At 40.9% G+C, this 25,695-nt stretch overlaps 2 protein-coding genes across 5 annotated transcripts in view; one reads left to right on the top strand and one right to left on the bottom strand.

Moving 5' to 3' along the window:
- Positions 1-6: 6 nt before the first annotated feature.
- Positions 7-17,611, bottom strand: cfap92 (cilia and flagella associated protein 92 (putative); the record flags this gene model as incomplete). 4 transcript variants are annotated; one of them, XM_082533552.1, is made up of 16 exons in its annotated part: positions 17,522-17,611; positions 15,792-15,884; positions 14,032-14,271; positions 13,697-13,878; positions 13,304-13,520; positions 12,658-12,777; positions 12,470-12,565; positions 12,178-12,362; positions 11,204-12,039; positions 10,888-11,082; positions 9,938-10,202; positions 9,692-9,856; positions 8,932-9,114; positions 8,475-8,625; positions 1,684-1,901; positions 7-162 (listed from the first exon to the last, which is right to left on the bottom strand). In XM_082533552.1, coding segments are annotated over exons 2-16 (3,210 nt in total). In that variant the 5' UTR covers positions 15,793-15,884; positions 17,522-17,611. The 4 variants fall into 4 exon arrangements, with proteins under 4 accessions (XP_082389678.1, XP_082389679.1, XP_082389680.1 ...); XM_082533553.1 differs by lacking the exon at positions 17,522-17,611 and adding an exon at positions 15,973-16,919 and having other exon boundaries at positions 15,797-15,884; XM_082533554.1 differs by lacking the exon at positions 15,792-15,884 and having other exon boundaries at positions 17,522-17,594.
- efcc1 (EF-hand and coiled-coil domain containing 1) overlaps positions 17,573-25,695 on the top strand; it is a 20,591-nt gene continuing 12,468 nt past the window's right edge. Inside the window, exons 1-2 of the mRNA XM_082533574.1 lie at positions 17,573-18,480; positions 19,898-20,313. Coding sequence (XP_082389700.1) covers positions 17,803-18,480; positions 19,898-20,313 — 1,094 coding nt within the window. The 5' untranslated portion in view covers positions 17,573-17,802. The remainder of the gene's footprint in view (positions 18,481-19,897; positions 20,314-25,695) is intronic.

Below are 25,695 nucleotides of genomic sequence, written 5' to 3'. Positions count from 1 at the left end.
TTGAGCTCACTTGTAGTGGTACTTGCTGTACTGAGAGTTGTGTCTGGGAAAGGCGTTTCTTCCCAGGCTGCAGGCCACGCATGGGCCTGGAGCCAGAGGCACTCTCTCCCGTTCCTCTGCTTTGTTGTCAGCAGCGTTCATCACGGACAGTTGAGGAAAAGGCTGTAACACAAAATGCAGCTCTTGGCTCAAAGATTTCCTCAGTTAGGTGCACGAAGAGCCACGACGATAAAAGAAAAACAAGTATACAAGATCTAAACTAAACATGTGTAGCATAAATGGCCTTTAAAGTTGCATTTTTGTTAACACTTTTGTGAACTGCTGTAGCTGGAAAAAAATGCATGGGACTTCAAGTGGACATCAAAGTAGCGTGACAGGACCTGGCCATCGGATCCCCAGCTGTCTGCGTCCACAGTGGATTATAATCTAGGCTTAATGTGTTTTTGATTGATTGATTGATTGGTTGGTTGATTGATCATACTTTATTCATCCCGAGGGAAATTGGGTTAAGGCTGCCAGCCGTGCCAGCGCCATCACTATTTTGTCACTATGGCTAGTTTCTCCTTCCATAGCAACCTCCTAAACAAGAAGCGCTAGCTTCTGGACTTCACTGAGGTACCACCTTTGCTAATTTAAGGGAGTGAACCAGACCTCTAGTCCATAATTGTCTAATCTAGCAAGTTTGTGCTCCAAATTTGGAGAGTGAAATTATTCAATTTTATTTATACAGCGTGAAATCACAAAAGTTGCTTCAAGGTATTGCAAGGTAGACCCTACAATAATACATACAGAGAAAAACCCAACAATCCTATGAGCCCCTATGAGCAAGCACTTTGGCGACAGTGGGAAGGAAAAACTCCCTTTTAACAGGAAGAGACTGTGTCAATAGACACACAGTGAGTGAGAAAGGTGACTGAAGAAGAAATACTCAATTGTGGGAATCCCCCAGCAAGATACACCTATAGGGTCACCTGATTCAGCCCAAATTATATGCTTTAGCAAAAAGGAAAGTTTTAACCCTAAACTTAAAAGTTAAAAAATACCTTAATTCCAAGCTGGTTCCATAGAAGAGGGGCCTGAAAACTGAAGGCTCTGCCTCCCATTCTACTTTTAAATACTCTAGGAATTATATTAAATATTAAAAGTATTTTATTAATATTGGATTCATTGAGTGTTCATGTATTACACCTGTACAGTTTTGTGTTGCTGACCAAGCATTAACTGATAATCTCAGCCTCTTGTCTGGTATGGTGACTTCAGGGTCCCACAAAAAATGCATCTTTGACACAGGTGACTTCACAGTTTTATATACAGTCTATGCTATTTGAAACTGAACCATGTAATATATGAAAGATTTATCCAATAATAATAAAAAAAATCTTGATTATCAAGCCATTTGTCATGAGAATATTATTGTAACCCTTGAATAAACACAAATGCAGGTCTGTGAAATAAATAAAACACTTTATAGTCATGAATAAACACACCTAGCTGCTCGTTTGTTAAGTGCCTCTAGCTTACCGTAAGCTAATCCAGTCACATACAAGAGTTCTGACCTTAACTTTCCCTTAATGATCAGTTTTAGTTGTCTGCATGGTTATTCTGAAGGCTTTTCATGTTGTTGAGCTGTACTCTTTTGTACTGAATTCTGAGTGCCACTTGGAATGAGTGGAAATGCTGTACCTTAAGTATCATGCCTGGTTTCCTCAGTGAATATTTCTTTGGCAGATCTTTCAGTATATCCTGAGTTCTCTCCAGGTTTCCTTTCATGTGACACTTGAATTGTTGGACGGGGCTGTTGTCTGCTGAGTTAACGTTGCTGCCGTCAGGAAGCAGCTGCTTCTTCCAGCGGCTGTACTGAGCTCTGGCTGCTTGGAGCTGCTCCTGCTGTAGACGATCTCCTGAGGATCAACAGCGCACACGCTTAACTCTGTGGATCAACAACTCCAAAGAGTTCATCCTGTAAACTTCATACAGCTGATAAACTTAACAGGCGTGGTGTGGTTTTAGCTTACAACAGAGTTGGAAAAATATAACATGGCACACATTAACGAGTAACTCTGTACACTGCTGAGATCAATTAAGCTTCTGCCCGACCAAATTTATTCTCCAGCTCAGTCTGGGAGTGTGTTACTCAGCAGCAAAGACTTCTACTGGCTTAAATATCTGCCATCTGGAGCTTCAATCAAAATGGATCAATACTGGCCTTTAGTACAGTGAAAAAGCTTGCAGCGTACACAGACATAGGAAAATCCACTCTTAGATATTCTGTGCTTTGCTAGATGTTGGCTTTGAGACTATAGGCTGTAACTGTCACATGATGTATGCTCCCATGTTTTTGTCCAGTTTTGTCTGCTTTTAAAAATGAAGCTGAGCCTAGTCTTCTCATGAAGTTGCAGACAAACTCCAATAAAGTTGCAGACAAACAGTTCGTGAGTGGAGAAAAGTAAAAGTGCATCACAGCTCCACTGAAGACTTGACAGACTGAAAAAGACAACATTTCAACCCCATCAGAATTACAACAAGAGCCCAAACTGTGACATTATTACATGCACTTTTGTGAATTCAACTAAACTTCATATGGTCTTCTGACAATGTGTTTCTCTGTCTCACTTAATATTAAGGCATTTTTGGACATATGTATTTGAAGTAGGGGAGCTATCCCTGATCTGCACTTACATATCTAATTCACAGTGTCCCTGAACAAAACACATACATGAAATGTAAGCACACCGTATGTCTCATTAAATGTTACCAAACATGTAACTCACTCGAGATCATAACTCATGTCATAGTGCTGAAATCTAAGAAATATGTTTTTTGTTAGTTGGACAGATCACAGATCTGCCTTTGTGCCACAGGAAAATAGTTCCATGGTGGAGTTACATCTGAAAGGAAAACTGTCTCTTGAAAATGCATTAAAGATGTTGCCCTCTGTTGTGAATGTTTAAAACCTTATAGGAGTGCTGTGTTGTGGTTTTTGTTAACTGCTTTCATTTGGCGTTTGTTTATTTCTGTCTGACAACCTGCTGGCATGCCGGGATACATCATCCACTGGAACCACTGTGTCTAATTTCCAACTAATATAAAAAATTTTAATATTTAATCATTATTATGTTCATGTAAATAGGTCACTTACTACATACTTTTTTCCTTAAACTAATTCTTGGGTGCTTTGTTTTGATCAGAATCAGGAAAATCAATGTAGCTCTACGTCAGCAGTACAGCTTTAAATGAAACCTTGTGGTTTCATGACATGCTTGTATACTGAGTTAGTGTCTGCATCACTTGTGAACTAAAGAATTGTGGGATTTTTCACCTTTCTGAAAGGTCAAAAAGGACCCTCTTACACAAATAAAATAGATAAACTACTCTCGGTCAGATACCAGTAAGGCACAACATTATGAGCACCTGCCTAGTATTGTGTTGGTCCCCCCCTTTTGCTGACCCATCATCAAATCCATTACACACCTGAAGGTGTGCTGTGGTATCTGAGCCAAGATGTTCACAAAGGATCTGGGGAAGGTTAAGTCAAGAGCTCAAACTCATTGTTGTGACTCAAAAACTATTCCTGAATCATTTTTCTTTGTGGCAGGGTGGATTATGGTCTGCAGCAATGCTTAAGTAGGCGACACATGTTAAAGTAGCATCCACATGGGTGAAGGAGGACCCAAGGTTTCCCAGCAGAACATTGTCCAAAGCATCACACTGCCTCCATTGACTTGCTTTCTTCCTATCATGCATCCTTGTGCCAGGTGTTACCCAAGTAACCAATGCACATGCACCCAGCCATCCACGTGATATGAAAGAAAACACAATTAATCACACCAGGACACCTTCTTCCATTGCTCCGTGGTCCAGTTCTGATCCTCACATGCCCATTGTTACAAGATTCAGCGTGAGCACCCTGACTGCTCTGCGGCCCCATGCACAACAAACTGATGTGTTGTGGGGAGGCTGTAGCTCAGGAGTTAGAACAAGTCATCTGCTAATCAGAGAGATGGTGGTTCAACTCTTTGCTACTCCAGTCTGCCAAATATTCTTGGGCAAGATGTTGAATCTAAAGTTCTGTTCTGTTCAGTTGAGTAAGAATGTGATAGCAGGGCTCTAGACTAACTTTTTGCCATGGGTGCAAATATTTGGTTGCACCTGTGCGACCAACTGTTCGGGTAGCAAAAAAAAAAAAAAAAATCTGCAACCTTCCCTATGGTCAACAACAGACACACATTTTGCCCCTATCGTGGACTAAACCAATCAGAGATAGTCAGGGGCGGGACCTCTCTGATTGGCCGTGGTCCAGTTGAAAGTGCAGGTGGAAGTGGGAGGTGAGTAGCTTGAATAAAGCGATATCAATTCATTAAATCCTGAATCGACTTTTAAATATAACTGTGTTTTGCCAGAAACACCAGATTCTCAGATTAAAGCTCACAAAACCATTTCAACAACAACCGAACAGCAGATGAGAGCAGGTACACGGACTCCACACAAAGACGTAAACACAGACCCGACGCATCAGAATCAACTTTGTCTTTCTCGGCTTTCTCACCCGATGGCCCGTAGACGGTCACGCTGTTGGAGCTCAGCGATTCTGATGCGTGCGGTCCGCGCTGTGTTTACGTCTTTTTGCGCTGATTCTGAGCTGCAGGTTTTGTCTCTCTCCAACCAAAATTCACCGAGCCAGCAGCAAAAGAAGCAGCAAACTGCGCTTCACATTTGATCAATGTCGTCATGAATTTTGCTGTTTTGCTTCCACGACTATTAAAATCACACTCCATGCACAGCTAGCTCTCTCTCTCTCTCTCTCTCTGTACTTCAAGAACAGTTTCTCGTCTCCAATCTGTTTTCTGTATTATTCATTCGCTTATTACCCACCAGTCTACCGCTGTTTACAGCGCTGTCGGCTGCTGTCTTTTTCTTTTCTTTTTTTCACTTAAATGACCTCGGACAAGAAAGCCTGTTTTTTCTGTTGTTCAATACTGAAGAAATTTAAACTTTATATGCAGAACATTGTAGAATATTTTTAAGGTTATCTGCTATAAAAAGCCAGACCAGGAAAATCTCCTTCATGTTTTCCTGTGTTTTATTCTCAGTTACTTTCACACAAAGGCATCTGCTGTGATGTTCACAATTCTGATGAAGTCAGTACTGATAAATGATCAGAATTATAATATTTCTGACTGTCTGAGGCTAAATTGAATCGAATCGGGACTTTGAAAACCAGAATCGAATGGATTATAGAAATCAGTGATGATACCCAGCCCTAGTGAGCAGCCTAGGCACGACAGAAGTGGATGTAGCTGTAATAGGAAAAGAACTATTGCTAACTTTTCTGTTAAGGCCAGATCCTTCTGAAATTCATAGCCAGTGCTCTGACACGGTGGCATCAATCTTTGAATGCTGAAAAAGCACAGTGTATCCAGAAAAACACATTATATTATATAAATTATTATAAAATTTGTGTGCGCCTAACTTTTGTGCCGGTACGCCTAACTTTTTAAAGTTAGGCGTACCGGTACGCCCATGGCAAAAAGTTAGTCTAGAGCCCTGCTCTAAGGGCATTTTACGACACTGGGGTGGCATCTGCTATCTTTTATGCTGTGGTCTGCTGGAGGAGTGGATTGGCAGAGAGGGACAGGGGGAAACTCAACAAACTGGTCAAGAGGGCCAGCTCTGTCCTGGACTGTCCGCAGAAGTCCATCGAGCAGGTTGGGGAGGAGAGGATGTTGTCTAAGCTAACATCCATCATGTGAGACTGTACAAGCACCGAGCAGCTCGTTCAGCAGTAGACTTTTACACCCACAGTGTAGGAAGGAGCGCTACCGCAGGTCATTCTTACCAGAAGCTGTCAAACTCTATAACACAGTTTAACATCCTTTGGTCATCTTACTCACCAGCTGTTTGTTCACTGTATATTTTATACTGTACATATCCCTGTACAATTTTTCTATACATATTTCTGTACATTGTTACCTGTGTATACGAACTTCAGTTGCTTATGTATATAGGACCACTTTGTGTCTTCCTTTTATATTTTATATTCCCCTTGCTATAAGAGCTGTGTAACACCGAAATTTCACTTTCTATTCTATTCTATTCTGTTCTATTCTATTCTATTCTATTCTAACTAGTTAAAGTCAGGGTGATATTTCTCTGGACCAAGGGAGTCTGAATAGAATGTCCCAGACTAGGGATGTTCGATATAACGATATATATCGGATGACGATATAAAAACGTCTATCGTTTTATTTTACACTATCGTTTGTTTCGTGGTGTCGCAAAATAAACTGTTTACGGCAATATTTTTTCATGGTTTTGATGGTCACTGTAGTGGCTAAATTAATTTCTTAAAGTTCTCTCTTTCTCTTATATTTAATATAACCACACTACGGACGGATAAGCGACTGTTTTTATGCATTGTCGTTAGCAACAACGACGGTAAAACCATCCCGTGTCCGCTTGTTTATTTTCCACATAAGCCTTTCACAATAAAGCTCAAGATCGTGTTGAGACTTTTCAAAATAAACTGAATTACGTGAAAGAGTATGCCGTGTTTATGGATGAGAAGCAAAAAAGAGCCGCCAGGTGCTAAAAAATAAACCTTAGACTCAAACGTTAGAACAGGCTTTTCCCCGCAGCACGCCGTGTAATAAATACTCACAAAGAAAACTGCGGCCGTTACTTATGTCTAAAAATGTATCGTTTCATGCATCAGTTAAAACACTGCTCCAAGTACACGACGCCCAGCTGGAAACACTTCACGCAAGTCGAGCTGCCCGAGATTCACAGAATTTACAGAAAATGTTACATTTTGTGATTTATATTGTTATCGGGAAGATAGATGTCTTATATTGGGATATGAGATTTTGGTCATATCGCACAGCCCTATCCCAGACTAATACACAAGAACGGTCAAAGAAAAATGAAGATAATGTTTTGGAATGTCCAAATTAAAGGTGTGACCTTAATCAAAGAGAAGTGTTGAGAAATAACAGGAATGATGAGTGGACTAGTTCTTATATAGTGCTCTACCTGTCTCATTCGCCCATTCTTTCAATGCTTAAGCCCTGTCTCTCTAAAGCTGACACATCAAAGAGCAACTTGGGGGTCTGAAGTACCTCCAGGGATTGAACCATCAACCGCTCAATTAATAGATGACCTGCTGCTACAGCTATCCCAGTTATACTTGAAAAAAGGAACAAGTATAATTATCTCTACTTGGAAATTGTATATTTACACAATTGCTGAGGGGTTTGTGAGCTTTTTCTTGCAACTGTAACTACTTTAGTGCAGATCATGGATTTTGTCTGTTTCTCGATGAACTCCACAATACTAGTAAGATGAATGCAATAAAAATCCTCAGGTACGAACACTAAGTTCCAGATGATGCTGCAGTCATCGAATAAAACACAGATGTAACCACATCGTTTCAATTATGACCATTCATTCATTTCTACCATCCTGCAGCAAAGCATTTCATAACAGTGCGAGCTAAAGGACAATTTGTGTTTTCATATAAAGATAAACTCTTTCATTTGAAATATCAGCAACTGTATATGGTCTTAGAGGGTTGGGGCAGCTTTTTACTTTTTTGAATGTTGTTTGTCTGATATGCCACGTGAGGCTGCATATTACATTTTTAGTAAGATTCAGTCATTAATCTACACACTTCAGATCTGTCCTTTTAATTGCTAAAATTTACATACATCTTAATATTGTCTACAATACTTTGCCTCACAGAGTTCAGGCTGTGCTGAAGAATAAAGGTGGTCATACAAAATACTGACTTCCAAGTGGATGAGAAATGTCTGTTTTTGGCTCATATAAAGTATTTCCATGTATATTTGAACATGTTTTGCTTCTCAAGCAGCTCAAGACTTTTGCACAGTACTGTGTAACAGATATAGTACTACAGAAAAGAGTAAGAAATGTACATTAAGTGCCACTTCTCTGAAGACACATCTGCAATAAAGACAGTGAGGCCAGCCACAAACACACCTCTGTCCATACTTTTCATTTACAAACTTGACACGGCGCCTCTTTAGTAAATCCTGACAATAAATGTTCAACCCTAAACGTTGGTTTTACACTTTAGTAAATCTGGATTTCCATTTGAGGAACCAGAGTCTAAACAAAAAGATTCACATAGACTTGCCACACACGAAAGTGTGTACAGTGAGGTTGTGCTTTCCAAGAGTTCAGGAACTCTGATGATGCACTGAATCTACAGTGATTGGTCAAATATGCTAGATTTTTTTCTCCTGTCATTTTTAAATACTACATCTGCCAACACATTAAGTTTGTTCGTGTATGGTCTTAATGATGGAGAAAGATTTAATGATACTGGGACTGCAGGCAAAGTTCAGACATTCAGAGGAACCTTGTTGTGCTTTGGACTCTTCAGAGGGTAAATAAGCATAAAAAGGCACTTAAAGATCCTGCACTTCAGCTATTAAGTTCCTTAATTGTGTCCATACCAGCCAGGTAGATGGTCACGGGAGAGGTGCTGAAGAACCGGGGAGGTTTCCTGTAGAGCTCAAAGTCCTCCGAGTGTTGAGTCCAGGGCCATGTGTCGCGTGAAAGTGTGGGTTTCAGTGTGTTGGCATGTAGGATGTTCTCCCTCCACGGCTGGAAGCACACTGAATTATCAACTACAAAACACTATCATCACATAACCTTTGAAGATTAGGCAGATGTTTCAAAGAACTTACAAATGTTTTCTTACTGCCATTGGATAATAAATAATTGTGTGCTCACGACAACTGAAGCAACAGAAGGGCTAATATTATTAGTCATGTCATATTACATGCTATTCTATACCTAACCTAAACATACTGGCTCATGGTCATGGTCATCCTTGTCCCATGTGTATTCATAGTAATACCAATAAACCTATTTCTCTTCTGTTGCACAGTACTTGCAAATGAACTTTACCTTTCTCAGCTCTTCCACACGAGCTTCATCTGGGTGGTTAGGGTGCACTTTGGACTTGCTCGTGCTAATATTCCAAAATGTAGATGTAGAAGAAGATCTAGCATTGGTTTTCCATGGAATGTCTCCTGGGTCCACTGTTGCACTGTTATACCGTTGACTGTAGGTAAACCTGCGCCCAGGCACCTGAGGCAGTCAGAAAAATTACTTAGCTTCATTATGTTCATTATGTATAGACTATTCTGCAAGCTAGAATGACACCGTGTGTCAGAAAAGGTTGAAAAATACATTTAAAGATACACTAAGTCATTCTTGAGGTTATTTGATAGAAAAAAAAATGTTGTACTCATAAATATACATTGATTAGGTTTGTGTGTAATTACATTTATTCCATTAAAAATACACAGGCGCAGGTGCCGGTTGGATCCCCGCCATCTGGAATACAGCGGCCGAGGTGGATAGCACCATTCCGCCTAATCACATTTTATGTATAAGGCTAATAATCAGCCACATGTGTAGCACACCTCATAAGTTATTTTTAAATGACTCTTTTAACGAGAGAGCAGTGGTGGAAGAAGAGAAAAACCCAATGTTAATGACAATATTTTATGTCTTTGTGATGTGACTGGAAAAGCTGGTCAAATCCATGAGATTGTACAGACAGAGGGCTTTCTTACAATGGCATTGTAAGAACACCTTACAATGGTACTTTCTTGGTACTATACTATACTCTGATATGTTAGAGACAGCATGCTACACACACCTTGGCCATCTCTTTGCAGAGCAGTTCCCTAGCTCGCTCATTTGAGTTGAAGGTCTGGATGCTGTAGTTGTGTGCTGTTCTTCCTGCAGCCATGTCTATCCTTAACACTGCAGCCTCTGGCTTCTGCAACTGCTCTCTCTGCTCTTGCACCTTTTTAATATTTTCCTGGAATATAATGATACACATGACTGGATCTGTTAATAAAACGCTTCAAGTAAGTGTATAGTACTATAGGATATCACAAACCTGAACAAAGTCTTTCAGCTGCTGGAGAGGCCTGTTCTGTTTCCATGTGATGTACTCTGTGTTATGTGTGCTGATGGGCCCATGTCTTTTCATCCTGATAGGCAGAGTGGGAATGCTCCCTTCAGTGTTTGCCCGAACCTTTTGCTCCCTCTTTTCAGCATATAAACCAAATACACTGCTCAAGCTGAGAATCATGTCAGCTGAGGGGAACAGGTTGTACTCCACCACCTCTTTAAGCTGCTTCACTTGACAAAGCTGGCTTAACCTAAGAAAAAGGATAAATTACACAATTTATACATTTTATACCGAATTGTTTGTTTTATATTTGACATATTCATTTTGATCCAAGGGTCCTTTACTAGCCAACTAACCAAAGACGAGAGTCTTTTCAGATCAACTTGGTTAGCAAGAAGTGAATCTGACTCTGAAACTGAGTACACCACACAGTCACTGTATACATAAAATGTAAAACAAAACAAAAGAACAAAAAAATGCCAAATATCCAGTATAAGGTGGAAGCAGTCAGTCAATGTGAACCTCTCAATAAGACATGCAAATTTTTGCTAGCTGTCAGCTCATTGTTCTGGTTTAACAGCTTGCACCTTTCTTTGCTCTTTTTCTGTTTACTCCCATTAACTCTGATTTTCAGGTGCAGTTGTCTTTACTGGCAACCCTTTACTTTATTAAATGTAGGCTCCAGATTGTAGAACAAAACAGTTGGGGACTACCTGATGAATAGAGAACAGCAGTTAACTTTAACTTAAGGGCTGGATATAAATAGAAGCTGGTGAAGACCAAATCATATTTAAAAAGGGACTGAGCTTTGGAGTTACACACACCAAGTAGCAATGTGGTTTCCAAAAAACACGTCAAATCGAAAGCTACGGTTGTTCTGGCTCATCCTCCCACCACCATTATTCACTTAAAATAAATATGTCTAATTCAGCTACCTTGACAAAGCCTGAAAGCAGGGTTGGGGGATCGTGCCTCTAACGTAGATCTGAGACTTTTTCATGATGGTCTCTAGTGACTGACTCAGATGGATAGGACTCAGGCTCATGTCTAGTGAGTCATAGATGCGTCTGAAGAAAACCAGGTTTGAATTATATAGCACTGTCACCTGCTCCTCCTCACTCCCACGTAGCCTGCAAAACATCACACAAACTACAGCACCCTCAATGGAATCTCAACACTTTATCCAGCAGGCAGCACAGGTGAAAATTGTTAACACCGGCTGTTGGGACAAGACAGCACGGGTTGGCTTACTTCATAGGAATGGCTTCCCAGAGTCTCTTCACTGTTTTTTGTTTGAGCCCTTCAAGGACAAAGATGTGGGTCTTCTTATCTATCACATGAAACCCTGAAACAAAATCCAGATCCTTGGTCTCACTGTGCTCAAAATTCATTTGGTAATTTGACAGGGCTGTCTCTATGTTTTCCACTGAGCGTGAGCCCAGATGGAAAGCTGCCGCATTGATTTGCAGTATCTCCGACCTCAGCTTGGTCATCGCAGAGGAGTTGCTGTATCCAAAGAGGTAGACAATGCGGCCAAACGGACCCTTACAGGAGTCCTCATCACAGCTGTCATTCTGAACACTGAATGGGCAAGTTATCTCGACTTTGACTTTGAGTTGAGAATTGGCAGCGTAATAATGGCCTTGTGGCATTGGCTTCTCTGACATCTTCCTCTTGTGTGGGCTTCGCTCCCTGTCCAGTAGCAAAGGGCTGCATTTAACTGGCAAGCACACCTTTAGACTTTTCTTCCCCAGCAGTAGCTCAGAGAGGTTTAGTTTTGCAATACCATGAGGATTAATGGCTGAAGACTTCTGCTGTAATACCGATCCACCGAACTGGATGTCATGCTCTGACACAGTCCCAAGTGTCTGGGTTTTCAGCGCTTCCGATTTCTGGTCACGATCATGAACCTCTATCTCCAGAGGTGGACCGGATAGGAACTCGTATAGCTCTTTACGACTCATCAAACCAGTCAAGATTACATTCACATCTCTGAAGTAGATGTTGGTGTCCTGCTTGTGATAGTTTGTCCTGTGTTCATTTAAATTATGGAACTTATACTGGCAATAAACGGGCATACATTTCTCCTGAAAAAGAAATCATCCAGAAAATGACTCAGAGCTGAAAGTTGAAACCACAGCCCACTACCAGAAAGGGCAGACTGGGTAAGAAATAAATTGAACACATAGAAAGGTGTCAAAACTAAAACGATGTGTACATCCCACCTGTAGGATGTGAAAAGGCACTGACGATGAAGGCAGTGAAGTGGCTGACAAAATTGTGATAACAAGTGGATTGAGTTCAGCCTTCAGTTGGTCTGACATCAGTGGTTCATCCAGAGAAATGTTGAAGATGATCTCAAAAACCCCAGAAGAACAGACTGGGATGTTCTCAGTCAGTGAGTTCTCACCTGACAGTCAGAAAATACAAGCTTACATAAGAAAATAGGAACAGTGCTTTGTTTTCAGCTGACCAGCACTGGTCCAGGCTGTGCCCGTGATTATGAGATTGACTCACCTGCCAACAAACAAACAGGGCTGATTTCAAATGATGCAGTGCCACTATCTCTGATGGCATCGAGGTCATGATAATCACTCGTGGTTTTTTCAAAACCTGTTTTAAGTTTGAAAAAATGTATTCATTAAGAAGTATAAAAGTATGACACACTGATATACATAAAATATTCATTGTTGTAATGCACATACCCGTTTCTGGTCCCACATCTGGACTGAGATCAACACAAAAATTGCTTCTTTGTCTTTTAGATGTGTGTGTCTTATTTTCACACAGGCTCCTCAGCTTGTTCACCATCGTCTCAATACAACCTGAGTAAAAATATAAAGTTCATAATTCCATAACACAATAGGAGGGTTTTTCCTGGCTCACGCCGGGTTTCCGGGCTTTGGATGGTGACTAATCACAGAGACTGTGTTTCCTTACTTAACAGACGTCTCTGTAGTCCCCTGTAATTTCTGGCCATTTGATTCTTGAGTCAATTGAAGCCCTTGTAAATCAAACTGGTTAAAGCATTTCTATCCCTCTAAAGACAAGTGTGTCATATTTGATACACGGGTTTTTGTGATTATAAATTGCCAATGGGTGTGAATGGTTGCCAGCCTCTTTGTGCTAGAGACAGCAAATCTGTCCAGGCTGTACCCTGCCTCTCGATCTATGATAGCTGAGGTAGGCTCCAGCCCCCTGCGACCCCAATAAGGATAAGCGGAAGAAAATGAATGGATATAATTTTCTGGCGATTACTTCATGGTTCAGACAGAAAGCTGAAAACTCTTTTTATGCTGAATAGGTGTAATATTTTGATCATTTTTAAGAAAATTGGAAATGGATGCTCACCGCACTCTGTTTCATCCTCAGACAGCTCCTGTGACAGTTTGAAGGCTCTGACTCTTTCGTAGCGGGCTTGGCTGCAAAGTTTATCCTTAGTGTTCCAAATCTGAAGCCTGATCTTATGAGGTAGAAGACTGATGAGCACATCCCTGTTGAGTCCGATGTTAAACTTCTGGGCCCAGCCAACCCAAATCTGATCTCCCTCAAGCCACGTTCTTAGAATCTGTTCACATTTATTTTTGCATTAGACAAACTCAAAGTTGTATTCAACAGCAGCCTGAGCAGTCAACTATTTACCGTAACTCTACACCACGAGATACTCCCATCCACTTATGATGTTCATGAATTGTTCATTAATGTCACACACACACATACACAAACAAAGAGGATCCTATTTACCTTGCACTCGTCTTCTCTGTATATTTTTGCTGCCGGCCCAAATACTAGTATGTCCACTTTAACCGTCTCAGTATCACCTGGCAACAATTTGTATTCAATATGATAGCAGCTCTGAGCTTTGTGGACCGACACATTCTTTGATTTCATTGCTTTCTCAGAATCTTCAGGAGCACTGACTTCCCCTGCAAGAGGCCAAATGTGCAGGAATGAGATTTAGAATCAAAACACTATTACATTACAGCAGATATGTAGAGCCTGTCAAATTCAACCGTCTCACTCTGACCATCTAAACAGAGCTAATAATAATTGTTTATATGTTCTGTGGACCATCTTACCCTGTGGAACGGCTAGAGCTATGTAAACTGTCCATGTGACGTAGTAGGCACTGTCATCTGTTTGCACTTTAATATCCTCATATGAATCGGTGCTGGACAACAGTTCAGTCTCAAAGACGAGGACTTCTTTCTGTTCTTTCTCTGAAATGTTTTCGTCATCACAGGTTGGGTTACAAACACTCTTCTCTGACATGTTGCCTTTTGGGTCAGACTTTGCTGGAATAGTTTCCCTGGAAAACACTGAAAGAAAACAGCAAATGAAGCTACGCCAAAACCTTTTGGGATTTTCTTACCTGGATGATTGAGCATGCATCAAGACAAATGATGATACATTTTACATGGAAATGTGTAATTGTGAGGAAGCAGCTTATCACAATCCTAGCCCAATCCCTTGCTTGACCGCTATGCTGAGTGGATCAGGCAGTTTTCTTATGCAAGGGGGTTTGACACCAAGGTCTGGCTCCACTTTTCTCTTTGAAAGAAAGAGTTGCTGTAAATCCAAACTGTTCTGTGTAATCAAGTTTATCCTGTGATGTAACATTTCTATCCTGATGAAAATGCCTCATCCACAGTGCACAGAGGCTCGCTGAATGGTTTGATGAGGACAATATGATTCACAGATCTAAAGCAAGATGGAAGGTTTTAGATAGAGCTCTCCACTACCCTCATCAGACAACCAAATGAGAGAATATCCTTTGTTAGAATGGTTTTCAGCCTTCAAGTAGCACAGAGGTAAAGCAGAGAATCAATATACAGGCCTGATGTGTTCATGGAAAGATGGCCCAACACTGTCCTTTGTGTATCATTGTGTAGCATGAATTTGTCCTTTGACACATGTTTATGAAACAGGTATAAAACTAAAAATATTCTTACTTATTTATTCCCTGAAAAAAATGCCAAGCAAACAATCTAGAGCAAGATGCTTGACTACATCTTAATGACACTAATTTTAAGTAACAGAAACAAAAGCTGACCAATACCTTGATCTCAATAACCTTTAATAAGCAGATTTGAAACACTAATACGAGTGTAACAATTTCCAAAGAAAATATGTTTTGGTTCGCACTGAAGTAGATGAATGAATGAATGAATGAAACTTTTTCTTACAAGCTTGATCCTTTGATTATGACATGGAACATGAACAAAAAATAGACTCCTTAATTGTTACTGTTATGTACATATTTTCAGTTCACTAAATACCTAAATCATTTTTGAGAAAACTATTCACCTGACCAGTACACCCTGACACAGATATCAGTGTGGTATGTGCAGCTGGAATTGGGAGATGATATAACTGATGTTTTTCTTGCAGTTTGTGGTGTTGGTTTCAGAATTATCACAGCCCCGCAAACAAATCAGAGATTACTGAGAGATATCCTTATTAAACAAAAGCACAGTAAGTAAGCAACTGAGTTGCATTGTCAAATGTCAAGATACACAAGGGATTAATTACTTATGTAATTGTTCTTGAAGGAAATCTAACTGGAGAGAGGTGGTCCAACCTGTACGTGTGCCATCGCCCTGCCATGTGGCTGTTTCAGCAGGACAATGCCCGCCGCCCCCACCCCGCCTTTGCCAGAGTACCGTAGGTCTTTCTGGCTGCAGGTTCGTACCCAGAAACAGCCAGCATTTAGTCCCAATTATTCATGAAAGGCAGCCGGCTCAAATTTGAGTACAAAAATTTGATTTCAGTTTTGCACGGCAATTTCCGCAAAATGTGTAACAGGCCTATAAATATTACAAATTAATTATTAGCATACTTTACCGCCTTCGCTCGGTCTCTTTCGTCTCAGATGAAGGTTAGCTTACAGCTTCCTGCAGCCTTTAGAGTCCATTAACTTCAGCGTCACTCACTGTAAACCCGTGACCATGACAAGAGTTTACATTATATCTCAGTTTATATAAATTACACAACGAAACGACATAAAAAGTTCAACCTACGTGATTTTCAGGAGTGCAACGCATGGTGACAACGCAGTGGTTGTCCATGGCAACGGCTGTAGTGAAGGACGTCAGGCGCACCCCTGCCCTCACGCGCCGTTCAGATAAGGAGGCAGCGTCTTTTCCTTCGCTTTCTTTCTTTCCTTTTTTTTTTTTTTTGTTTCTTTTCCAAGTTTAATGACAAGTCCAAAATATCCTAGGTTCAAAGTTTTAGGCGGGCTCAGCGCCCAATAATAATATCACGCAGGCAGTGCCTTAATTGATATTTAGGGAATATGCTGTTTGCAATCGTAATCAACCCTTTTCACATTTACAAACCTCAGTTTAACTGGATAAACATTACAATGATACCTTCAAAAGCAACTGAGTTAGTTGGATAACCGGTTGTGGTGTCTAAGAATATGTCTTGGTCTGAGTGAATAATCAGAGATTTCAATTTAATCCACCCGTTTTAGGGTGGAGCCTTTAGTTATCGACCCCAAGGCGAAATGGCTCAGTCATTAAAGAGGTTAAAGAACTATTTGTGGCAAAGCAGATAAGATGAGAAACATGCACAGCATTATTTCACTCTCTTAATCGCAGAAACTGGAAAATCACCATACCACTCCACAGACCTATTTACTGAGCAAACTAGCAACAGAGGGGTTTTTATATCAGTTTTTGAATTCATACACTACAAAACCTCCCTTTATTATGCAGACTCGGCATTATGTATCTCAGTTTCAGGAGTGGAGAACAACTTTGTAGTCCATCACATGAAAGTAGTGGCAGCCATCCTGTTCAGCCATGTTTCAGTGGGAATCCTGTAAATTGCTGCCATTAATATTCATTTTCTGTACAGAATATTCAGCATTTTAAGTGTGTTACTGGAAAACATGCAAAAAACCCATGAAAAATATGAAAAATGTTATAGCATAACATTCTGAGCTTGATCAGTATGTTTTTTTCTAATAGTTTATCAAGCTCTCTTTCCCATTAAATGATAAAATTGTGGATATTGCTAAATTTTGCTAATACGCTCGGCCTTTCAAATTGAGTCTCACACACTTTGCCATTGCAGTATTTATTTTATTTTATTTTATTTGTTACAAGCTTTTAAATTTGGGATTAGAAGAAGAGGCAGGTGTTTACCGAACCTGAAGTCCCGTCCCTAGCTCTAACCTTTGATGCTGGGTGACTTGGTGGACATTAAATATATTAATAGCTCACTTATTGGGAGGATCAACAGGCTTACATGTAAGTAGATGAGATTTTTCAGGGTACCAGCACTTAAAATAAAATGAAAATCAACAGGGAAAAGTACAGAAGATAACTACAGAACAAAAATGTAACTCCACAGACCGAGCTCACGCATTACATCTTGCACAAAGCAAGGTGCAAAAAGTACAAACCCCCCCATAGAAGAGTGTGTTTTCCCTGCACACAGACCATGGAGTGGAATTTTCTTCAGCTTAAAATAAAAGACATTATGCAGCACGGGCTGTAAGTCTCTGGGGCGCCTTACATCTTAACAAAGTCTAACCCAAGTGAATGAGAAAAGTTTACACACCTGGTGCCAATTACAGTCAGACGCACGGCAGTTGGAGGCCGTTATAATACGCGGAGTGTTGGAGCTGCATTGCTGAGCGCTGTTTGGGACCCCTTGTTGTGGATTTTGGGGGCAGTGCTAAATTCAAATCTGCTCGGGCTCAACACACGCCTCGTTTCGAGCTGCGCCACTGTGCTCCAGGTTTTCGCGCAGAGCGAGAAACGAAACGCACACGGGATGCTGCGAGGAGAAACACAGCAACTCCAGTTCAGTTCGAGGAAATATGACTTTGCTCAGTAGAAATGATGGATGCGATAGACTCCGTTGATCCATACAGCCGACCAGCGCGCAGGACACAATGGATAGTCAGCACCCTGGCTTACCATTACGGACTGGACCGGGGAGTGGAGAACGAGATTATTGTTTTGGCCACCGGGTTGGATCAGTATCTGCAGGAGATTTTCCACCACATGGACTATCAAGGTGCAGGCAAAATCCCCGTGGAGGAGTTTAACATCCTGTGTGAAGTTTTGGGACTGGACAAAGACTCGGAGGACACAGAATGCGTCGACGTTTTAGACAATTTGCCCAGCGAACTCACTTTCAGACAGTTCCACGCCAAACTGTGCGGGTATTTCAGCACTAAGGCTGGCTGCCAGTATGAGAACGGCCGGCTGCTGGTCGGGATGGACAGCGAGCACATAGAGACTCAGATCCGCTTGAGGAGCCCGCTGAAGCGCCGAGAGAAGCTGTTGTCTGTGGGAGCGAGCAGCGGCCCCTCTCCTCTCCCGGAGGGGCGGCACGCCTCCGGCTGCAGGCTTGGCTCCTGCACCCGGGAGTGCTACGAGGAGATCGTGGCCCTGGAGGAAGCGGAGGATCGAATAGCCAAACTGGAGGATGAGAATGCGAGTTTGAGGGAGTTGATCGAGGACATGCGAGCCGCACTTCAGAGCAGTGATGCCCGCTGTTTGGCTCTGCAGGTGAGAAGCGGGATTTTAAATACTCTGTCTGTCCATATAGTGTAATTTTTAGGATGTAATATCTTTCACTTGGATCTTCCAAGCCCATAAAAATATGCAATATGCGTCCATAGGCCTTTTGTAAAAGAACAGGAGTGCTGCTGGGGCCCAAGCTTTACTGAGGGGACCAACGCTAGGAAGTAGTTATTCGTGACTTTGAAATTGTTAATACATAATTTCTAACAACTAATTACTGACAAGAAAGCAGATCCCATTTTTCTGGTTTCTCCTGCAGGAAATATGAACATGTCTCCTGTGGTCTCACTCCCCAGAAAACCCCCCAAAAGCCACAGACTCAGCCCCCTTCGATACTTTGGACAATTTCATTCATTAGGAACAGTGACCAGTAAATGTCGACTGAGTCCTAAATTGTGAGTTTGTTTCCTGGCCGGTGTTGTGGATGGGTCCATTGTCAGACTTTATGAATTAGCACCAGCTAAGACACATGTTGTTTCAGCTTTACAGGCTTGTTTGCACAGGGCTTATGAGGACTTGGCAGGGCTGGAGAAAGGGTTCATATTCAGATGGTCATAGGAGGGGTTCAATCTGGACCTCCTAACAGGTTCAAGCAGCTCCTCTGCAGTTGTAAGCATTCATAAGGTTTTAATGAAAAGCAAAATACATTAGCATTAAACTAAAATGTCTGCTAGACGAAGTTAAAAAGCTAGTCAAGTTTAAAATAAATTCATTTATATTTATAGAGTACCACTTCACAGCAACAGTTGTCACTGTTTAAATTGTAAAGACCCTACAACATTAAAGAGAGAACTGCAATGATCAGACGATCCATAACCAGAGGTTTAAACAACTGTTTAACAGGAAGAGACCTCCTTCAAAAAAATCAGTCAGGGATGGGGAACACTCTGCCACAGGGGAAAAGAGACCAACTTGGCAACCTATAGCTTATACAATTTCACATCTCATTTATTCATTAAGAAATGAATTCAAGCTTAGCAACCCTTTATAAAGGGTGAGAAACTCATAAACAGCTGTCAACAAATCACGATGAGATGTAATCCTGATACTAGTTTTCAAGAGAAACATTACATTCCTGGTTTTTATTTTGATATGTGCCAGTTAAAATGTTTGTTTATTGGTACAGGGATTGGGGAGACTTGGAACAACAATTTCCAAAACCCACATATTTCATATTCTGATAGCACATACAGCACAAGAGCAAGTTGGTTTTAGATATATGATTGCTGACACCTTAACACCAAGAGATGTTTTTCACAGCCTCGCAGCCCAAAGGAGTTATTCATTTTCGCAATCTATTAAAACAACACTTCTTTATGGTTTCCTACAAATGCAAGACCTGCTTAGTCATGTTTTAGTAAGTTATGGGAATATCTCAGTTATTTCATTTGTTTCGATTCAGGTCGGACTGTGGAAAAGCCACTCCAAACACAAAGCAGACGAAGGCTGTTTTGTCGCTCACCAGAAGCAAGCCATGCAGAAAAAAATGGCCAACACCAACCTGAAAAGCTTACAGAACATAATCCACGAAATAGAGCTGCTGCGTAGCTCGCAAGATCGGCAGGTGGAGGAAGCCATGCGTTGTAATCAGAGACTGGAGCAGGAACTGTGGAGCTCTAAAGAGACTGTGGCTGCGTTGGAGGACTGCAACAGGGCACTGAAGAGGGAGCAGGTGGCCATGAGAAGGAAGGTGGAGGAGGCCCGACAGGCGCTGCTCAGCGGGCTGGGTAAAGTGAAGGAACTGGAGGCAAAGGCAAATCATGTATCAGCACTGCAGAGACACATCCTTCAGCTGGAATCAGAGCTCCTCTACTACAGGTGAAAACTCTCAGCTTCACATGTAGCATTTAAGTCTGAGCAAACAGCAGTATTTTAATGTTTGGGTTGGAGTATAGAATTTTGTCAAGACTCGATCCTGCACCATGTTGACTGAACTACTATTGGTTTTATATTAACTACTTATTGTAGTGATAGCAGTTGCTTGGAACAGTTAACTTACTTTCTGACGTACTGTTATTCCCAAACACTAGTTCTATTTTTTACCAGAACGCAGTCTTCAGTCTGTAAAAAAACATCTTAATGACATTTATTCCTTTATAAAACATTTGCCGCATCTTTAATTTCTCATATCCTGCATTTACATTTTCTTGGTGGCCTGTTTCTTTGTCATTGCTTCATTTCTTGGCAGTCATTAGAACAGGGGAAGCAAAAACATAAGGTCTGAGTTTGCTTCTACAATGGCTAACTGCATTCATGCATACCCCTCATTAGATTTACCTGCACAATGCAGTTTTGCTCATTGTGGTTCCATCACATACAAAACCTTCACAGATTCTTAATAGATGGAAAGAAAAAAAACTCAGTTGTGTTTGTAGTCTGTGTCATTTATTTGGAAAAGTTTTCTTTAATGGCAGTCCACTGTTTAAAAAACAAAACAAAAGAAAACACACAATGTATTCGAGTTACAGAAGTTTTTTTTTTACCCATCTTTTTGAAATGACATTAGTGATGAAGAAAATTAGTAGCATAGCTCACAAGCTGGCAAGCACATCCACCAGGAGATTGGAGAAGCAGTTTCACCATGGTTGGCGTCACCAATTGGTACAAGTTTATTAGATTTATTGTGGAGGGTAAACTGATGATTATCATACAAACATAAATATATTTCCAGAAAATCTGCCAAAACAAAAATGCATGTCATTTAATGCATTGTTGTTCTGAGCTGGATGGTCAAGATTTAACAGCTGGTCAAATTCTCTTGGTTTTTTTAACTAGAAATGACTCAGTGTATCTTTGTACCTTTACATAAAGATGTGGGGTGATGACACTACATGTTTATAGAGAGAGCGCGTAGACTAGACATAAGCCTTTCTGCTAGGTTCAACCAGCTGTTAAACCCCCAGCATAGCAAGTGTCATGAGAAGCAAGGGCTTGTTTTGGCACGTTATTGCATTAGAAAGGCCTTTGTGGCGAGAATCAACCATAACGAATTATAATTCCTCCTACAGTAGGTTGAAATGACTCTATTTACCTCTGGCTTCATGCCTGGAAAGCTCTCCCATGCTATTTATAAAGGCTTGATGTGGCCTTACTATTCCAATTTTCAGTCTTGTTGTGTTTGAGTTTATTGAATGAGGCTTCGTGTGTGGCAGGTCAGTCTTGCCTGAGCTCCACTACTGTTGGGAACTATTCATTTTGGTGGAAGTAAGGGTGTAATTGCACTTTTAAAGTACAAAGCCTTTGGTTTAATGTTTATCTCTGGGTCTGTTGTCCCCACTGCAACCATGTAATCAAGTCTGCAGGTCTGGCAGATGTCTCTAAATGCTTGTAATGTCTACATAATGCTGCTATTATAGCGTCATGGACAACCAGAGCTGTATGATTAAAGTCTTCACTCCTACCTGCATATATAGGTAAAATCACTTTTAGCAGCCAAGGTGCCCTTCCTTTTTTAACCCTAAACACTGCTAATATATGCACACTGTGTTTCAAAGGCTTTTCACTGCCCCTCCATTGATGCCCTAATGGCGAATAATTCAATAACACAAAGGCGAGAGAGAGTTCCATTGAGTAGGAGCCTGAACAGACTGACCGTTCTCATCAATCTTTGTTCACTTCTTTCACTCTGCTCCCACATGAGCAATAGCACATAGGCACCCCCAACCTATGGAACTTAGCAACCAAGCCCCTATTCTCAACGAAAGCCTCAAAGCTTGCTCGCTCACAATATATCCAAGGACACAGTAAGAAGAAACATGTGAGAACTTTCTGGTGCTCTTTTATGTCTTTCATCAAAATGATGTTTCTTTAAAATAAAATCATGATTCTTTCAATTTGCTGTCTGAAATATCACAGATGATATGTTTTGACAGGCAAAATAGGTCTTTGAAATGATTGACTATAACTTTATCCCCACGGCTTATTTCTAAAATGCTGTGACAAGTAATAAGATTATCTCTGACGCTGCTGGATTTTCAGAGATTCTGCTACAGAGCCGTAGGAAAGGTACAGCAGAAGCAATTTAGAACCAGATAATCACACATCCTTATGATGATGAATCCTTATAGTGTTCACCTTAACTTGACAGGGCAACAACTGATTTTTTTTAGACTGCTTTGAGTTTGAAGAAAGCTTATAAAGATAAGGATATTTGAGGAGATTTTACTATGAGAAACTTCTCATAGTAAGATGGGTTTACAGTCTGATCAGCTGAAAGGGTTGATCAGCCATATTTTGTATAATAAGCAGGAAATTTACCTGAGAAAATGTAAAACGCACATCCTTCTAAGCATTAATCCACCAATTTTAAAAAAAAAAAAACGTTTAACCAACTAAGACTACCAGCTTTCCACAGTCAAAGATAATAAGTAATAATAAATTGTTCCACTAATTCATCAATTCTTCATCCTTGATTGACTCTGCACATTCTTTTTACATACTAATTACACCTGTGTTTATTTACTTTTATCAGAATTTGCTGCCATTCCTTTAGGCAGCGTTCTGGAGGAAGTCCTTAATAGAGAAATGAGCTAAAATAAATACACTTTTTCAGTAGTTTAACAATTTTTTTTTTTTTTTTTTTGTCATGTCAGTTTTGTTTTTTTGGGGGGGGGTTGTTGTTGGGTTTTACAATGACTGTGATTGTTTTTTTCCTAGAAAATGGTAGAAATATACTAATGAATAGTCACTGGCCAGTTATAGATTTAAAACCAATAGGGCATGCTTGATGGCATCTCTTTCAAAACCACTACGTTTATAATGGACCTTATTATAAGTGTGGTAAAATCAAACCAGAAATAGCTGCTTGTTATTATCAGTGATGACAATTACCAAAGAAATCTGTTTTCTTTCAGTTTTCTACCAAAAGCCATTAAAAAAATTGCTGCTCTCAAAAATACTTGTGATTATATTAAAGTTACTGTCTAGCTTTAGAACAATGGCATGAAACCAAGTGCAAGTTAGCTTAGCAAAGGGTAACCAGTGTACACAGAGGGAAATATCTAAAAAAACATTATTTTGTTTTAATATTATAATATAGATACTATTTTAATACAATAAACATATATTAGTACAATAAACATCAACAATGTCGTAAGCTTACCGCTAGCTGTTTAATGCTAACAATCTGTGGGAAACACAGCAACATATTAGCCAATACGTTACATTTTGTTTTGCATGGTATGCTGAGCTTAGTTATCTCTTGGGTACTTGGGGTGGCTGTAGCTCAGGTGGCAGAGCAGGTCAGCCACTAATCAGAAGGTCGGTGGTTCGATCCCAGGCTGCATCCTGGCTGCATGCCAAATATCCTTGGGCAAGATACTAACCAGTTTGCCTACTGGTGGTGGTCAGAGGGCCCGGTGGCGCCTGTGTCCGGCAGCCTCGCCTCTGTCAGTGCGCCCCAGGGCAGCTGTGGCTACAATGTAGCTTGCCATTGCCAGTGTGTGTGTGAATGGGTGAATGACTGAATGTAGTGTAAAGCGCTTTGGGGTCCTATGGACTAGAAAAGTGCTATACAAATGCAGGCCACTTACCATTTATGCAGTGAATGGTCATGAGAGCAAATACCAGTCTTTCTAATATTATCCATGGTAACGAAGCCAATACGCATTTCAGAAAAAGTAGCCTTTTCCTTTATTAGGCTTTCTTATAACTTTTCCTTCATGTGTTCTTTTTTTAGCATTCAGTGATATACAAGTTTCTTTTCTAGAAAAATCCCTTCTCAACTTTCCATCAGTATCCCAGCAGAGGTCCAATGTGCTCATCGTTACGTGGGTGTTGTTGCATAACATGTCTGCCATTACTTTGGATTGAATGCGAGAACAGAGCAGAGGCTGAGATTCAAGTGGGAACCACACCCTCAGGAGGACTTGATCAAGCACATCTCTGGAGAAGTCTTGGTGCAGCTGCAAGGATATAAATTTGTTACTTTTGGTTCAGTTCGTGCTCTTTAGTTCCAGGAGTCAAACTGAGCTTAAATCAGTCACTGCAGTGTGTAGAGCTCTGTGGGCCAGACATACTAGACAATGGGAAGCACAGCGAGAGGAACAAAATGAGATGAGGGGGGGAGGAAAGCTTACCATCTGGAGGAAGAAGCAAACACTCAGCTGTTTGTTCATGAAATGACGGACACTTTTGCAAGGGACGAAAGTGAGAGGGACAGATGTGTTCATTAGTTTCGAGTCCCAGAGAAAAGACATGAAGCAGAGAGTGCAAATAAGTCATTAAAAGTGAACTTTGGCTGCTTTTTATTCAAAACTTCTTGACCTTTAATAGTCATGTAGATCCAGGTGTCTCACTTTATAAAGTCCAGGGATTTCTAGCAAGCATACCAAGCACATGCGTACTACATGTGCAAGTTTAAAACTCACTCACTTTCATTTGCTGGCTTCTTCTAACCTCAGGCCATCTGAAGCCAGGCCCCAAGGGAGGCATAATCTCCTGGCCCTTTCATGCTCTCTGTATGGTGCCTGAGAGCAGAAAGAAGAGGAGGGTCTAGCATACCATTTATCTGCCTCAGCTCTAGAGCTGCAACATTGTGGGGAGCAGGTGCTGCCATGGCTTTCCTACCCTTTAAATAATGTGGAAAACACACTTGGGGATGTCTGGGACCTGTGGCATTCTGCTGTTGCTATCTCGCTGTAGTTCTTGAGCAGCCTTCAAAGCCCCACACTGCCAAGTGGACTCATTTTCACGCTGAAGTGCTGCCCTGTTCTCTCTGGTTTGGAGGTATGCTGACATCAGCAGAAAAACATGGCACACAAAATATCTTATAGGCGTGCGCCACCCACCCTCACTGGACTTCTCTCCCTTTAAAACTTCCCTCTGCTTTTAATACCGTCGTTTGTTTGACTTTAGAGGTTTCTTTGCACTTTGCTTGCTAAGGAAAGTTTAACCACCCTCTGTAAATGTTACAGCCATTAGTTTTTGGATTAAGTTCTCAGCTAGAGCAAAACAATAATCTGATCCCTAGAAGTGCTTTATTTGTATCCCAGAAACCAGCACATTGTTGGGCAGCCCAAGAGGACTTGATTAATAACCGTCAGCTATGTAAACAAAGCCCCCTCGCCTTTCCCTGTCAAGCTGCAGGGCATCGACAACTGACAAACTTCAAGTGCAAGCTCAGGTTTACAGTGTGCCCTCAGTTTTAACCTGCAGGGAAAGCGGACTGTCATTGACTGATGACACCTGAAAAAGGGAAAC

This window comes from Aulonocara stuartgranti (assembly GCF_965226115.1).
Source record: "Aulonocara stuartgranti genome assembly, chromosome: 5".
Classification (NCBI taxonomy): Eukaryota; Metazoa; Chordata; class Actinopteri; order Cichliformes; family Cichlidae; genus Aulonocara; species Aulonocara stuartgranti.
Note: the sequence above shows the minus strand (reverse complement) of the source record. Positions and strands in the feature narration are given on the sequence as shown.